The sequence below is a fragment of the Danio rerio genome, chromosome 8, assembly GCF_052040795.2.
Source record: "Danio rerio strain M-AB ecotype USA chromosome 8, GRCz13ab, whole genome shotgun sequence".
NCBI lineage: Eukaryota > Metazoa > Chordata > Actinopteri > Cypriniformes > Danionidae > Danio > Danio rerio.
Genome location: NC_141028.1, coordinates 59799308 through 59817500, shown reverse-complemented (window position 1 = coordinate 59817500; position 18193 = coordinate 59799308). Strand labels below are relative to the sequence as shown.

At 36.9% G+C, this 18193-nt stretch overlaps 1 protein-coding gene and 1 long non-coding RNA gene across 40 annotated transcripts in view; one reads left to right on the top strand and one right to left on the bottom strand.

Moving 5' to 3' along the window:
- The window catches only part of LOC147835838 (uncharacterized), a 3993-nt gene extending 313 nt beyond the window's left edge, over nucleotides 1-3680 (top strand). Inside the window, exons 1-3 of the long non-coding RNA XR_015498606.1 lie at nucleotides 1-2187; nucleotides 2247-2460; nucleotides 2835-3680. The exon at nucleotides 1-2187 is cut by the window's left edge and continues 313 nt beyond it. This is a non-coding gene — a long non-coding RNA (uncharacterized LOC147835838). The remainder of the gene's footprint in view (nucleotides 2188-2246; nucleotides 2461-2834) is intronic.
- Nucleotides 1-18193, bottom strand: part of dbnlb (drebrin-like b) — a 37252-nt gene that overhangs the window by 15717 nt on the left and 3342 nt on the right. For 22 of the 39 annotated variants that reach the window (XR_015497096.1, XR_015497093.1, XR_015497092.1 and 19 more), the window contains exons 2-9: nucleotides 13906-13961; nucleotides 11521-11633; nucleotides 11202-11276; nucleotides 10342-10488; nucleotides 7520-7597; nucleotides 5154-5305; nucleotides 3011-3062; nucleotides 353-427 (exon numbers count right to left, since the gene is read on the bottom strand). Coding sequence is in view for 6 of the 39 variants with exons in the window: in XM_087263370.1 (XP_087119496.1) it covers nucleotides 353-427; nucleotides 3011-3062; nucleotides 5154-5305; nucleotides 7520-7597; nucleotides 10342-10488; nucleotides 11202-11276; nucleotides 11521-11633; nucleotides 13906-13961 (748 nt within the window). In the remaining 33 variants the exon portion in view is untranslated. 39 annotated transcript variants of the gene reach the window in all.

Genomic DNA, 18193 nt, shown 5'->3' with positions numbered 1-18193 from the left:
TAACTGAATGAAACGCCTACTTTACTACATCCAATCAGCTCGCAGAGGAAAAAACAAGCCACGCCCAACGTTTTCTCATTTAATATTGCGTTTCTATAGGAACTGCATTGCAATACGAATAAAAAAAAATGGCTGAAGCATCTGGCTCATGGATGACTTTAAGAACCCAATATTTCAGTCAAAGTATGACTCTCTTTAAGAGCCTGCAAAAACCCTGTTGGCCAGAAAAGCTGTCAATCCGTCAGGAGCAGAGCGGTGCTGTATAGAAAGAGAAAGAGTTAGAGGAAAGTAAAAAGAGTTTAATAGTTCAGTCGAGGACCAGAAGAGATGTCTGGTTCCTCCTCTCACTCACGTTGGCTTTCTCCACCGACTCCCCACGATAAAAGGGTTTCTGCTGTGCTGCTTGCTTCTTCTCCTCTTCCTCCTCCTGATGGACACCAGCACACTTTCACTCAAACGCCACATTTTGTTGCAAATAAATAACATGACATCACACTTTCTTTTCATTTGGCCAAAGCACCGAGATATAGTCTCCCTAAACTCCTTAAAGGGCCATGAAACCCCCTCGTTTCAGCAGGGTGTTTTCACACCTCTACTTTGGAAAAAGTCAGAAAAGTGGGCGTGTCCAGCTCTGTTTAGGGGGGAGTGTCGGAGGAAGAAAAGTGGGAGGGTGTGGGAGTGTCTATTTGGGCTCGCGCGAGTTTCAGAGTCAAAATTCTCACACACACAGTAGAAAGTGATGGTGTTTAACCTACATGGACATCTGTAGTCGAATTATTTGCCAAATTATTAAATGTTGGACTTTAACTGCAGTTTGGCTCTTTCATTCAGGGAATTCATTCATGCCCCTCGCGACAAATGAGATATTTGATTCGAGGAACTGCTCTAAGCGTGTATTTTTCATGCAATGTTTGATACCGCACGGCGAATGAGAGAAAAAAACCCTCAGCATTTCCCGGAAACTTAGATGCACACAGCAGGTAGCGTCAGAAAGCCGCGTGTGTTATTCTGGTCACAAAATGCGGTAAAAACCCTACACGAGGTTAAAGTTTGGTTGTGGTGCTAACATGTTTACACTCGGTGCAATAGTTAGTTCGATATGAACAAACTGAATAAACAAAGAGCACTGGTCGCTCACTTGCCAAATCTGTAAAGACAGAACAATCACAAGCAACTAGAGCCGCGTCTTTATTAAGAGAATACTACAAGCGAATCCGGATCTCAGCGTTTGCAGATGAGAACAGCTCTCAGGTAAACAATAATCCTCCTTAGACACGTAAGTTATTGTTGTCGAGCGTCGCGAACACTGTTAATCCACACGTGACTCCAGCTGAGCTCTCACAGAGAGAAAACGAAAACAAAACTTCACTGTAGCACACTATAAAAGCAACACATCATGCTTGTTTTGCCAACACAACGTGGCGTCTCTGCCGTCTAAACAGTAAACACTGTGACAGTAATGAATATTAATGAAGTTGCACAATAGAGCGCGCTGATTGGTTTGAACCAAGCCTTACTCATGCATTAATGCAGCACACTGTAAGACGTAATAAGACACACTCTGGCACAGACGTCCAGTCTGCACGCTGGAATACACGCTATTATGTCATGACCGTGACGCAGCTTCACAAATTCGTTTCAAACCGGAAGTACGAATTTGCTTGAAATAACGCAAAAACAACCAATTTACACTTTTTAGTGAAATATAGGTGTCCTAATAGTGTTTTTAGCAGTGTGGGACACATATACCACTGTCAACAGCTCAACACATGTGTTCTGGTGTTTTATGACTGTTTAAAATACTAAAATGCAGTCGTGTGAAAAAGTTAGCACCCCCGATTGAATTGCATGGTTTTCCACAGCAGGACATAATAAAACTATATGGTGCTTGGCAGATCTTAATATCTGGAAAATAAAACCTCAGATGAGCAACGTCTCATACCGTGTCATTATACAGACTGAACAAAAACAAAGGCAAGATAGAAAAGCCATGGGTGGCAAACTTCTAGACAGGGGAGAGGATGATATTTGACGCACTTTGATGCTTTCGTGACTTAATAAATCATGAAATCATGTGGTCGACTTATTCGCAGGTACTGTAAAGCAGTGGTAATACACAACAGCACAGTTTCTGACAGATTTCCCAGCAACTTTTCGAGCTACTGAGGCTGATGTTTGGGCTGTGTTGTAATATCACGATTCAATATTATGTAAATGCACTGGTTTACAACAATGTAGATCTCCAGAGAAAAAAAAAACATGCCAGAACATGTCCAGAGATGCAAAGGCGGGATTAAACCAGCACTCCAGTGTGTGTATATGTATGTGTGACGAGAGTGTATATATTAGTGTGAGTTTGGGTATGTGTGTGAGGGTAAGTACTATGTATGTGTGTGTTTAAGTGAGTGTGAATGTGTATGTGAGTTTGTGTAAATGCACATAGTGTGTGTTCACGTGTATGTATGTGTGTGTGTGTGTGTGTGTGTGTGTGTGTGTGTGTGTGTGTGTGTGTGTACGTGTTTTTGTGACATATCAGGACACAAATCTGTATAATGACATGGGTATGACACGGGTATTATCAAAAGGAGGTATAATATGAGGACATTGGTGACGTCCTCATTTCTCAAAATGCTTATAAATCCTACAGGATGAGTTTAATCAGAGTAAAGCTGCACACAATCTCCTGTGATGGTTGGGTTTAGGGGTGGGGGCAATATAATATATGGTTTCGACAGTATAAAATTAATGGAAACCTATGTAATGTCCCCACTTTTCACAAAAACGTGTGTTTGTGTGTGTGTGTTTGTATGCAAGCATGTAGTCGAGTTAGTGAGAGTGTACAGTCTGTGTATGTATATGCGTGTATGTCTTTGAATGTATGTGCGTGTGTTTGTGCATGCGAGTTCGCGATAGTGTGATTGCATGTGTGTGTCTGTCTTTGCATGTTTGTATGCATGCATGTATGCGAGTATGTGAGAGTGTACAGTGCGTGTATGCATGTGTCACTCACCAGCTGTTTCTGCTGGGCTCGATTATCCACGTCTTGCTTCTGCTGGTACTTCCTATAACACATATGATGTAGAAGTTAACACTCGGCTACATCCAGATGAATTATAATTAGAGGTGTGAAATTGAGGAGGGGGAAAAAACTAAAGTCCTGAAGGTGCAGTTTGTAAGGTTGACACCCAGTGGTTGAACTAGGTACTGCACTCCTGGATCTAAACAAACGCAAGTGCAGGTTGCCAGATTGAGGACAGGAGCGAGTGATTTAAACCGTGTTCTTAATAAAAGCAACGGCACCCTATATAAGTTTTTGTTCTAACCAACACCTATTAATAATATATTAGAAACGGCCTCTATTTCCTTCAGCTGAACAAAAGAAAACTGACAATGATCAGCTCAGGTACACCACATGTGCTTTATTCAGTGTTAAATGCTAATAATGAGAGTCTGATCGCCTTTTTACAGCACATTTATTGCAATACTACTGAAAGCAGCAGCAGATAGTTCAGCTCCTGAAAATAAAATAAACCGCTTGAGATTGAACTTTAGATCTGTGACTCAGTGCAAAGCAACACATATCTGTGATTTAGCATCCACATTTAATGATGTTAAAGAGGTTTAATATGTATTAATTAGATTATAAACATTACCATTGCGCTGGAGTGCAGTGAGTGCACTATTCTGTGCTTCTGAATGCCTGTGTTTATATTTCTGTTGTGTTTCGTCTGGTGCAAACAGCCAAATTGCTCAACATTGCGTATCACGTCACGTAGCATGTTTTTAGGAAACAGGATTACAATGTGACCTGCTCACCTAATGTTTACGTTCATAATATTTATATTATTTGCTAATTAATAACCTCATGTGGAACTCTGAATCTGCGCCTCATTTCAGAGTCTGCTACTGTCTCATTTCGGAGGTCGCATTTCAGTCATGGGTGACTGCTTTCAGAGCCTTTCTGAATAAATGAACGCTGTTTTCCAGCAAGGCAACCCGAGGAGCTGAAATATAATTGGTTGATCTGGCAGTGGGCGGGTTCAATGAACAAAACAAAGACAGCCGTTCCGGGCACGTAACGCACTTCAGCATTGTTATTCAGATAAACAAGAATGTTCACTTGCATGTTTCTGAAATATCTGCAAACATATGATGGGATTTTTATGCTTTAGAGGAGTCAAAATCTTACATTCAGCACCTTTAATGCCTCATTCACACTAGCAGCGACTTTGTAGAAAATCTGTTCACATATGTGAAATCTGTTCACATATGTTCACATATGTAGTATAAACAGCACAAATACAACCGGAGAGGATCACGTAAACTCTACTGGTGCTCTCATTGGCTGTCGCTCAAGAAAGTCTCTCTTCATTTGCATAAATTTGAAAAATTCTCAACTTTGTTGCGTCAATCGACGCCCATCTGGTCGCCACGGGTCGCTGTCGCTCACGTAGACAGACGTCTCCAGAAGTCGTTCGCTCTCCATTATAATGAGCGGTCGCTTTGCCGCTGTGAGTCACTTGTAGTGTGAAAGAGGCTTGAATCTTAATCGTAAAAGGTCACTCATATAATAAATTGAGGCGGGATTAGCCTGTCACTCAAAAATAGAACACCACAACCATCCAATCAATTCCCAAAAAATAAGATCAAGCCCCGCCCACATTTGATCTCATTCTAGAATGTATTTATTTACGTTTTAATGCCCTATAAGCAGCATTGGGTATATTCATGACAACATGGGTAATAAGTTACCATGATGACAGCACATAATATTTGACTAGATATTCTTCAAGACACTAGTATTCAGCTTAAAGTGACATTTAAAGGCTTAACTAGGTAAATTAGGGTAAAGTTAGGGTAATTAGGCAAGTCACTGTATAACAGTGGTTTGTTCTGGAGACAATCCAACACTAATATTGCTTAAGGGGAATAATATTGACCTTAAAATGGGTTTAAAACTATTAAAAACTGATTTTATTCTAGCCGAAATAAAACAAATCAGACTTTCTCCAGAAGAAAAAACATTATAGGAAATACTGTGGAAAAATTCCTGAATCTGTACAACATCATTTGGGAAATATTCGAAACAGAAAAATCCTAATAATTCTGACTTCAACTGCGCATCACAACAGTGTGTCTTTGCTGGAGCTGACCTCTGCTCGTCTATCTGTGACGCTCTCTCTTTGGTCTTCTTGTCTCGTAACTCCGCCTCCTTCATCTCTCTGTCCTTCCTCTCCTTCTCCAGCTGCTGTCTCTCATCCACCGCTCTTCTCTTTTCCTCCTGAAGACGCTTCTCCTCATCTTTCTGAAAGTGGAAGAGAAATACAGTAGGCGAGAGTTCAAAGTGGCCATTACCGCCGGAGCTTATACCGCCGCCATTTAAAATTGCTGCCGCTCTGTTTTTAGTGTATGACCGCAGTTTGTGAATAAGCCGCCAGGGGGCACAAAGGGACGGGATGCGGACGGACAGAAATAGCCTTTACAGCAGCTTTAAATATGCTACTGTGCTTGTAAATGAGATTAAACAATAAGTCAAAGCATTATAATTCCTTCATTAATCATTTAAAATTTGTTAACACGCGTTATTGTAAACTTGTTAAGTGCAAAGAGGATTCGTTTTGGAAAATAGAATTGAAGAAGTAAAAGACAACTAACATTAACAATAAATAAATAAAGCTGTATTTTAGCCTAAATATAGAGAGATGTTCAGTGTTTGTTATTTTAATGGGACTAAAGCAGGTCGCACACCAGAAGCGCCACTCGGTGGCGCGCCGCGCAGCGCCATGTATTTTAGAATTCTAAACATGGGTTTCTATCAGGATACACACACACCGGCGCCGCAAGTCGGCGGCTGTCAACGGCGCCCGGCGATGGCTCAAGACGCAGTTCTATTTTCAGCCGCGCCACAGAGCGATTAGTTTCATGTTAAACATCATTCGAATGTGCGCGTCTGGTGTGTGATACTTTAAACTGTCATGTACGCATCCAAAATGGTGAAAAGCCTTGGAGTAACGATTGATGACCAACTAAACTTCTCTGACCACATTTCTAGAACTGCTCGATCTTGCAGATTCGCACTCTATAACATCAGAAAGGTCCGACCCTTCCTATCTGAACATGCAGCTCAACTCCTTGTTCAAGCTCTTGTTCTCTCCAAACTGGATTACTGCAACTCTCTACTAGCTGGGCTTCCAGCTAACTCTATCAACCCTCTTCAACTGCTCCAGAATGCAGCAGCACGAGTGGTCTTCAATGAACCTAAACGAGCACATGTCACTCCGCTGCTAGTCCGTTTGCACTGGCTGACAGTTGCTGCTCGCATCAAATTCAAAGCTCTGATGTTTGCCTACAAAGTGACTTCTGGCCTAGCACCTTCTTATCTGCTCTCGCTTCTGCAGATCTATGTGCCCTCCAGAAACTTGCGTTCTGTGAATGAACGTCGCCTCGTGGTTCTATCCCAAAGAGGGAAGAAATCACTTTCGCGAACGCTCACACTCAATCTGCCCAGTTGGTGGAATGAACTCCCTAACTGCATCAGAACAGCAGAGTCACTCGCTGTCTTCAAGAAACCACTAAAAACCCAACTATTTAGTCTCCACTACACTTACTAATCTGCAATAGCCTCTCTGAATATCACACTAACTGTACCAAAAAAATAAATAAATAAATAAAAAATTAAAAAATACTAATACTACTAATACTTCCCTTCTTAGACTTTACAGACCTGAAACTTGCCTACAGCACTTATTCATTGTTGCTCTTATAGTTGTGTAAGTTGCTTCCTTGTCCTCATTTGTAAGTCGCTTTGGATAAAAGCGTCTGCTAAATGACTAAATGTAAATGTACGCGCCGTGTCGCGGCGCTGAGCAGCGCTTCTGGTGTGCGACCTGCTTAAGACAAGACATTTTCATTTATGTTTTCATTTACGTTTTATTCACATTTTCGTTGTTGATTATATTTTACTATTTCATTTTTTGTCTTAATTATTGTTCATAATAATAAACGAATAATGAAAAATACATGAATAATAAATGAATAATAAAAATAGGCCTAAATAATTATTTATTTAAAGACACTTCGGCGAAACACTGAGTACCAAGGTTATAATAGTTTAGGGTTTCTCATTAGTTTTAGTTTTTATTTAGTTCTGACTTTTTGTTTTTAAATTCAGTCAGTTTTAATTAGTTTTAGAGGCAGATTTACTCGTTTCTATATTTTACAATTGCTTAGTTTTAGTTTAGTTTTGAGTAGTTTCAGTATTTGCGTTAGGAGCAAGATTCAAAATCACAGAATGAGTATTGTATAATAAAAACTGAACCAAACATGAACTACATTTTTGACACAAAACACTACCATCTACCCATCCTCAAACTCAAATTCAACAACCCACAAGATAGCAGCATTAAATGTTTGCATATTTAATTCACAAACAGCCGTCATGGGAGTCAAACAGGTTGAGAAGTGCATTTAAATGGTTATTTCATCTCAAGAAAGCAGAAAAAACGGTCTGCTGCAATACCTCAGCTTGAGCCCAGAATGTGTCTTTGTTGGTTTTCTTGATCTCCGACATGGCGTTGGTCTTCTGGTACACTGATCCCTGTATGGGAAAAACAGTGAGTGCTAAATTACGACAGATATCTTTCGACAGTGGAAAACTTCTGTGGGATGAAACCAAACATGCTAAGCGTAAAAACAGAGATGCCGCATGAAGCTAAAAGCGTAAGGGAAAATAAGCATTCATGCACAGCAGAATATAACCGAAGCAAGACTTGAACACGAGCTTAACCACTACAGGGCATATAGAGGAATCAGAGAGAGAAATCTAATACCTTCTTTCATACATTTTAAGACGTAAAGGTATCAACCGGCGACATTTTAACTAACAGTATTTTACTGACTGTAAGAAACAGCGGCACAGTGGTTAGCACTGTGGCCTCAAGGCAAGAAGGTCGCTGGTTCGAGCCTCGGCTGGGTCAGTTGGCATTAATGTGTGAACTTTGCATGTTCTCCCCATGTTGGCGTGGGGTGTACTTTAAGGCCCCATGGACACCCTGCACTATATATTGATGACATCGGTGTTTTCTCATTCACAGTGTACTACAGACCCGTGACTCAGCTGCAGTTTGTGTCTCCATGTGGATCTGTGCAGAGAAATGTCTCCAAAGCACCATAACATTATCCACAGTACCAGCAATTCTGGCTCATTCCCTCGACGTGAAACTCCTGACGCTGCACTGTGAAAGAGTGTCTGAGATAAACAGGCTGGGCTATCACCACTGTGCCATCATAACACCAGTCAGATCAATCATAACACTGATGCCTGAAGCGCGACCCTTGTGTGCTGTTGAGGATGTTTTCCTCCACTCTGGGGTGATTTATTGCTTAATTTGGCCACAACCTTCTCTGTGTTTCAGCAAATAGGATGATTTTTGCTGACAAATCTTATTTTGACACTTATTTTGGGAAAATGCTGTGGGATTTTTTAAAAAACTGAACATTACACTCCAGGGTTTAACATAGGGTTGGGTATCATTTGGTTTTTTTTCTATACCGGTGCTAAATCGATACTTTTAAAACGGTACCGGTGCCAAAACGGTGCCTGAACAGATACCTTTTAGACACAAAATTAATAGACAAAAATAAAAATTATAAATAAATAAATAAATAAATTAAAAAAAAAAAAAAAAAATATATATATATATATATATATATATATATATATATATATATATATATATATATATATATTTATATATTTATATATATATATATATATATATATATATATATATATATATATATATATATATATATATATATATATATATATTTATATATATATATATATATATATATATATATATATATATATATATATTTATATTTATATTTATATATATATATATATATTTATATTTATATTTATATATATATATATATATATATTTATATATATATATATATATATATATATATATATATATATATATATATATATATATATATATATATATTTATATATATATATTTATATATATATTTATATATATATATATATATATATTTAAATATATTTATATATATATATATATATATATATTTATATATATATATATTTATATATATTTATATATATATATATATATATTTATATATATATATATTTATATATATTTATATATATATATATATATATATATATATATATATATATATATATATATATATTTATATATATTTATATATATATATATATATATATATATATATATATATATATATATATATATATATCACTATCATTATAATTGAACAATATACATATATATTTATAACAAGTTAAAAAGTAAACATCAATTCATATTTTATTTATTTGAATTGCATTAATAAATTTCTTTTGATCATTTGTTTATTAGCATAAATGCAAGATTTGCATTATGCCATTAACATTACATTAGCTTACTACTAACCTGTGTCAGGAGCACCTTTTTTCTGGGTTTGGGGCTAAGAGATGAGGTTAGAGATGGTCCATTCCTCACCTTTAAGGTGATTCCAAGAGCCCTCGCATGTTATAGGTTTGTTGTTAATGTTGGTGTGTCAGAATCATTGCTTGTAAAATATGGGCATGCTGTAGAATGCTTAATTTAAGCAAATTAGATGAACACGATCCGGTGCCACATCTGGCCTGAGTAGGGCAGCCGGAGTCTCCGGCAGGTGAAAATCTAGCCGGAACTGGCCTGAGTGTATTTGCTATCTAGGGTGCGTTGTGAGCACTACCGGACTCAGAGGGGTGCAGAAGAAAATCCCACATTCAGAGAATTCAGCAAACTTTCTGATCACGGCCTGAGGAGAAATGTTTCCTAATTACAAAACGCTGGCTGAAGCGGCGCTAGTAAATCCCGTTTTTGGTCACGAGAAGTCGACTTTCCGAGGCAAAGACAGTCTCCGTTGATGCGTTTGATTAAGCACAGGCAAACACCAGTTCAGGTCGACGCAGGAGGAAGATATGAGTTGAGGCAGATAGGAGTTATTGTTCATTTGTCAAATAAATAAATGAATAATTTAGCCTATATGCTCGTCGTGCAACTTCATTATTAAAATATGAATGAAAAATGTGATTAGAAAGTCTGCAAATGAAATAACGATCAATAATAAGTTATGATGGAAATTTTACAACCCTCTCCGTCAAAATGACGGACAATGAGAAAGTCTAACGTGACCTCTGGCATACACATACATTTATACACATATTTATATATAAACAGTGCACTATTGGTAGTGTGTGTGTGTGTGTGTGTGTGTGTGTGTGTGTGTGTGTGTGTGTGTGTGTGTGTGACTGACCACAGGTCCCTGCGGCCCCGAGTCTCTGAAGCGGCTGGTCTCTTTGTGAAAGCTGTAGTTTGCTCCTGAAGCTTTGGCCACTTTCTCCATGACAGCATCAGGCTCCACGTCCTCCTCCGCACGAGCGTTTATTGTCACATGAGCTCCCTGTCGAAACAAACAGCACCAACAGATCAGTCACACACACATACACGACATGTTTTCAGCACTCATTATAAACATGCGCACAGAGGAAACGTCGGTCGCAAGTGTCAAGATTCACAGTCTGATTTAAAATAAAACAAACCCACGCACACACACACTTTCACTGGCTTATTTATTAGCAACCTTTGGCTGCATGCTCTCAATATAAACACACAACACCTTCTAATCAGGCATTACACAGTCACTTCCCTGTTTACACACTTCCTTGTTTACAGCAATGCATCTGATGCAAAGAAATAAACAGCAGAGAAATCCAGATTCAAACATCAGTCCTCTCTCTTCATTATGTACTGATTTTTTATAAATATAAATGGGTTGATGGGTTGATGACATCATCCATCCCCGATGGCTTATAGACATCACGATGCTGAGCCGGCATCGCGATCCTCCACCCTGCCCTCGCCGCAGAAGCAAGCCGCTCACAAAAACATACACTTAGGCCCCGTTTACCCTAATACAGCTTAGTTTTAAAATGGCATGTAGCTGCATAATGACTAACAAACCAAATCAAGTGCGTGTGGCTCTGGATTTAGCTCATGATGTTATATTCTGTGAACTGCAGCGATGCGAGTCATAACGAGACTTCACCCTATATAAACCCAATCACAGTATTCACAGTAACCACATGCTGAAAACTGACAAAACGGTTGAGATACCTTTAGAAAGTTGGCCATAGAGCTGACGTGGTTCGCACACTGGCCTTTTCTGGCATCTTTAACACCCTCGCCGGTCTGAAAAATAAGAGGACATCATGTACATTAAAACATAATAACAAACAAACATGTTTGCATATTAGGAAAAGCTGATAATAATAATTTTGCGCCGCTGTAACGAAGTCCATCATAATATAGCACTATCAGGCTTGAAATTCAACAATGAATCTATATATAGAACTATATATATATATAAAAAAATGGAACCGTTTGGAATGAAACAGCATATATTTAAAGAAGAATGGTTCAAAATTATACTCACCCAGTTGATGAGGACGTATTTGGGAAGTCCAGAGTTGGGGTCTTTAACACGGCAAAACCCATACATGACCTTCCCACTATTCAGCTCCTCCACCATCTCCTCCAGACCTCCATCTGAAAAACACAAACATCTGACCGGATGAGCCAGTTTCAACGCATGCTTCGGGTCCGGTTGATCCAAGCATCTGCTGAAGTTTTAGGGTGCTTTCACACCTACACTTTTGTTTTGGAACGTATCTCGTTTGCCCAGTTAGCGCGGTTCGTTTGGCATATGTGAACAGGGCAATCGCGCTCTGTTCCGCGCCAAAGTAATCGCTCCGAGATCGCTTGAATGAGGTGGTCTCGGCTCGATTGAAACGAACCCTGAAGCGGTTCGATTGCAGTGAGAAAGCGATCCGATCCGAGCGCGGTTATATCACAGTGTTTTATGGATATGTAATAGGCTTACGGCTATATGAAGAGAGAATTATGAGTATGGCGGGAAGTTTCACGAGTCTCCGGATGCCCGCAAACGAGTGATGATCTCCCGGTAATCTCGCGTCTCCCTCCCGGTCCTCAAATAGGCATCGTCCCGCACCCTTCTCACCCCTTCCCACCGCATCTCTCCTCAGACACGTCGAGCGGGCACACCCTGTCAATCACCACCAAACCACCACCTCTCCTGACAGCTGAGCGGGACGCTGCAAAATAAACCCTGACACTCTGACCAATGTGAGGAGAGTTTACTCGCACGTGACTTGTTTTAGCTCTTTTGGTCCGATTAGAAACTTTGCAGTGTGAAAGCGAACCGCTCCAAGAGCAAAGAGCAACAATGTAACAATTGTAATCTCTGTTTCGGAACAACTGAATCGATTCACAGGTGTGAAAACTCCCTTAAACACAAGGTCAAGCAGACCAAATAAGTGCTGTCGAATGATTAATCACAAAAGTTCATATTTACAATATAAATTGGTGTGCACCGTGCATATATTTGTGTACATAAACATATTCATGACTATATTACGTAAAATATTTGCTTATTTACAGCAGTCCAATTCTTTTCTTTTCAAACACGCAAGAACGGCTGACAACACTTCAGATAAATCTGGGCCTGTCCTTGACCGTCTGTCGGTTCAGAGCACTGCTCATGTAATCAACTCAGAGAACACACTGCACCGTGAAACAATTCCTGCAGGCTAAAGACACGGACAGCATTTGCTTCAAACACACACTAAAGCCTAATGCGCACACAGCTTATTTCCAGCACTTTTCACATGTTCTTCATCATTTTGAGCAATTGATTTTCATTGGTGATGGGCGAAATGCCACTTAAAGATCACCCCATAATTTAAGCCACTTAAAGGAACAGTACACCCAAAAATAAAGATCACCCCAAAATTTAAGCCACTTAAAGGAACAGTACACCCAAAAATAAAGATCACCCCATAATTTAAGCCACTTAAAGGAACAGTACACCCAAAAATAAAGATCACCCCAAAATTTAAGCCACTTAAAGGAACAGTACCCCCAAAAATAAAGATCACCCAATAATTTAAGCCACTTAAAGGAACAGTACACCCAAAAATAAAGATCACCCCATAATTTAAGCCACTAAAAGGAACAGTACACCCAAAAATAAAGATCACCCCATAATTTAAGCCACTTAAAGGAACAGTACACCCAAAAATAAAGATCACCCCATAATTTAAGCCACTTAAAGGAACAGTACACCCAAAAATAAAGATCACCCCATAATTTAAGCCACTTAAAGGAACGGTACACCCAAAAATAAAGATCACCCCATAATTTAAGCCACTTAAAGGAACAGTACACCCAAAAATAAAGATCACCCCATAATTTAAGCCACTTAAAGGAACAGTACACCCAAAAATAAAGATCACCCCATAATTTAAGCCACTTAAAGGAACGGTACACCCAAAAATAAAGACCCCCCCTATAATTTAAGCCACTTAAAGGAACAGTACACCCAAAAATAAAGATCACCCCATAATTTAAGCCACTTAAAGGAACAGTACACCCAAAAATAAAGATCGACCCATAATTTAAGCCACTTAAAGGAACAGTACACCCAAAAATAAAGATCGCCCCATAATTTATTCAACCTCAAGCCGTTCTTGGTGACTTCTTTTCTGTCAGACGAACAGTCTGAGTATATATGCTGTATAATAGTGATGGATAGTGACTTTTATTTTGAAGAATCCAAAAGCAAATTGCTATAGCCTGAACGTGTGGTGCAGATCAAACCAAATAGCAGAACCCACGCTAACTGATGTCTGCTTGGTGCGTCTCGGACTTTAAACGGCAGTAATAATCATGCATGATTAATTATCCCAGCTTTTGCACACATGATACGGATGTGAACGACTGTAAATCAGCGCATACACACCTCCTTTCTCTGCCAGCCTGATGTCATTGGTGTTTCCCTCGTAGGTGAAGAGAACCCTGCAGAACACAAACGCACACACGTAAGGGCAATGCATTACATAAGAGATAACCCTCCAGGCCACTGAAGATGAGGACGACACGACACACTCACATATATATATATATATATATATATATATATATATATATATATATATATATATATATATATATATATATATATATATATATATATATATATATATATATGTATATATATAAATATATATATATATATATATATATATATATATATATATATTTTATATTTATACATATATATATATTTTTTTATATTTATATATATATATATATATATATATATATATATATATATATATATTATATTATATATATTATATTTATATATATGTATGTATATATATATATATATATATATATATATATATATATATATATATATATATATATATATATATATATATGTATGTATGTATGTATGTGTATATATATATATATATATATATATATATATATATGAAGATATATATATATATATATATATATATATATATATATATATATATATATATATATATATATATATAAATGAATACGCCCTCTCTTCTTGTTTTACTTGAGATTACGCCTTAATAGAATCTCATATGCCCCGCCCCCTTCTCCCATTGGCTTTTTATTTGATGTGCTTGAGCTCAACCACTCTCACTGGCAAAGCTGTGAGAAAAGCAAAACACTATTGGCTGCTTTTAAAAAAGGGGGAGGAGCTACTATATGTCCCACCCTCTTTTTATGTTTTGAGATTGCGTCAAGCATCAAATAAAAATACCCATTTCAAAGCACTTCCTGAGACATTTAACACAGGAATATTGACTGATTTAATTCAGGAAAAAAAATGTAATGTTAGGTTGTATAATAAAAATAACATGTATAAGCCATGCTCTCAAATAAAAAGGGTCAACTTTCAGGAATTTGCAGCGGTTATGATTATATTTTGGGCATATTTAATAACACTGAACTGACAACTGGAATCAAACCTAAGAATAGCTCAAAATCCATTTTTAATCCAATCACGGCCCAAGAAATGGATCTGGATTAAAACATGAGGCGCCAAATGATTTCCACCTCTAGTTTGTAACGAAGTTGGTTTTGAGGCGAGATCATCTTCGATTCTCTCTAAACTGAGGCATTTGTGCAGACAGGAAGCTGTGTGAGCTTCCTCTCTGACTTAACACCAGTGTCTTGACTGTAAGAAACAGGAAGTACTATAATGAGGAATAAGTCGTATTTATTTCTAGAAGATCTCTCTGGTCAGATCGTCCTGTGACTTTTTAAGCTGTGGTTTGACATGAAAATGAAAGTTGTAACAGTCAACACGTGTGTGTGTGTGTGTGTGTGTGTGTGTGTGTGTGTGTGTGTGTGTGTGTATATACATATACTGTTGAAGTCAGAATTATTAGCCCCCCTATTAATTTATTTTTTTTAGCAAGTTATTGTATAAAGATGGTTCTGTAGACTATATTTAAGCTAAAATATATAGCTTAAAGGGGCTAATAATTTTGTCCCTAAAATGGTCTTTAAAAAATTTAAAACTGCTTTTATTTTAGCCGAAATAAAACAAATAAGACTTTCATCATTTGAGAAATATTTAAAAAAGAAACATAAATTCAAAGGGGGCAAATAATTCTGACTTCAACTGTATGCAAGTATGTAAGTATGTATGTATAATATACGTATATAAACGTGTAATATATATATATATATGAGCAATTCCAATGAAATGTCAACTTTGCCATGAAAAAAATAAGTTTTCACCAAAATATTAAAATTGTTTCTGCGTTTTTTTGCGATGCAATCTCAAAGCAATTCGTCATTTTTTGATTTAGTGGCCAATGCGTATGAATTCGTACGATCTACTTTGAACTATTTAGTACGATTTGTTCATCACTCAATGATGGTTGAGATTAGGGTGCCACTCCTCCTTTTTAAAATCGTACATTTTTGTACGACTGAACCCATATGAATTTGTACGAATTAGCACACTAAACTGACAAAACGTCAAATACTTATGTTTTTTTGTGAGATCAGGCTGTTTTTTGTGTTAGCAAGTATTTTACAGTACTTTAAATACTCAAAAATGTCTCTGTAAATGTTTTCAAACTACTATATTTGATTTACCAAAAATCACACAAGTAGAAATTTCACATCTGTCACATCCATAACGAATCTTTTTTGTCATGAATAAAAAAAACAAATAAATAAAATAAAATAAAAAAGTCATATAAAATCAATCGTTTTTGTTCTATAGAGAGCTACCTCATATCCTTTTGCTTAATGTTGTTTCTTTTGGGTGGTGCAGTTTGATTCACAGAATTTCTACAAAGTATGTTGTATACTGTAAAATTGCATACATTTTTCATCACATCAGTAACACATGTTTATTTCCCTCATTTAAAATATAAAATATGTTTACAGATTGATATTTTTCTGATCCCTTAACTCAGGTCAGTTGTTTTGGAAAATATAAACAGATGTCTGATGTAGATCTATCTATCAATCAATCAATCAATCAATCAATCAATCAATCAATCAATCAATCAATCAATCAATCAATCAATCAATCAATCAATCAATCAATCAGTCTGTCTGTCTGTCTGTCTGTCTGTCTATCTATCTATCTATCTATCTATCTATCTATCTATCTATCTATCTATCTATCTATCTATCTATCTATCTATCTCTGTCTGTCTGTCTGTCTGTCTGTCTGTCTGTCTGTCTGTCTGTCTGTCTGTCTGTCTGTCTGTCTGTCTGTCTGTATGCAAGTATATATATTGTTTAATAATAATAGATTCCAAAAAAACAAAATACAACAATATTGTAGAAACATTTGGAATATGTAATGTTTTTAAATGTTTTTCCAAGAAGTTTTTTTTGTGACAAGAAATGCAGTAAAAAGTCACTGTTAGATACTATTACACTTTAAAGCTGAATGTAAATGTTAATGTGTAAAGCTACATTTTCTGCATTTTCATAACTCCAGCCTCACATTATCCTTCAGAAATAATTCACTCAAATGCTGAGAAACATTTATTTCTGCCAGTTGTAGTTTAGTTCTAATTTATAAACCATTTACAGAGACTTTTGGTTAATTTACTAACATAAACATTCGATTGGTAGTGCACAATGTTATTATGTTTTGTTTGAGCTTTCTTAAATCAACTTTAACCCTCTTCAATCTGTAAGGTTTTTTCAAATGATGTCAAATCTCTGGGCAAAAAGCCGAGTGTAATTAATGTAGGTCATTTATAATCACACATCCTTCCCCACAGAGTTCCTCGTTTTCACTTTGAAAATGAAACTCACACTTACACTTACAGGCACAGAGCTACAGGACTTTGGTCTGGGGTTAAACATTAATAGCATTTCCTCAGGTTATAATCAGTATAGCCTTTTGATGCAGGAGTGTCTCTGACCTACTTAAAACTGCCCTTCATCATTGTATACACTGCAAAACAAAGCTTTTCTTCGAGATTTTGTCTTGTTTTTAGTATAAATAACTAAAAAAAATATGAATAAATCTTGAATCAAGAAGCATTTTCTAGAAAAATGTTTTGTTTTCCAAAATAATAAGTCTGAACTTAATGTTTTTTCCTTAAAACAAAGCAAAATAATCATGTTTTTGCGCAAATGTGGCATGGCGCAACACAATTGACTCAAAACACTCTCTTATTCTTAAAACACACCCAGAACTCATTAAGAGAATAAGCACAGCCCTGTTAGACCATGCGTCGGGGCGCAGAGCATATTTATCCATCCTTAAAGTAGCAAAAGTGGATTCAGACACGCTCTTATGACCTTTGCACCATGAGCTTTAGACTTTGCGCCTTGATCAGTGGTTCTCAAACTAGTGGTAAGCAGGCTTCCTTCTAATGGTACGCGGAGGAATCGCTGAATAATTAAAGTAAAAAAGGAACACACTTTTAACCCTTTGACATGTACGATAACACCGATGTGATGAGTAAACAGATTTTATTAGGCTAATTCTTTTATTTTACTTTCAATTTTCTGATGTTTGTTATGTATTCTATCATTTGAAGCTAATCTGAAACGGTTGTTGGGGGCGTATCCCGTATTTTATATCCCAATGCTGACAGGTTTAGTTTAATCACTTTACTGACACAAACAGCCCACACTAACGTGCAGTAAGAATATATAATTTCTAATTTAAATATGTAAATTCAATTCATATATCTAAAATATAAGCTAATGTT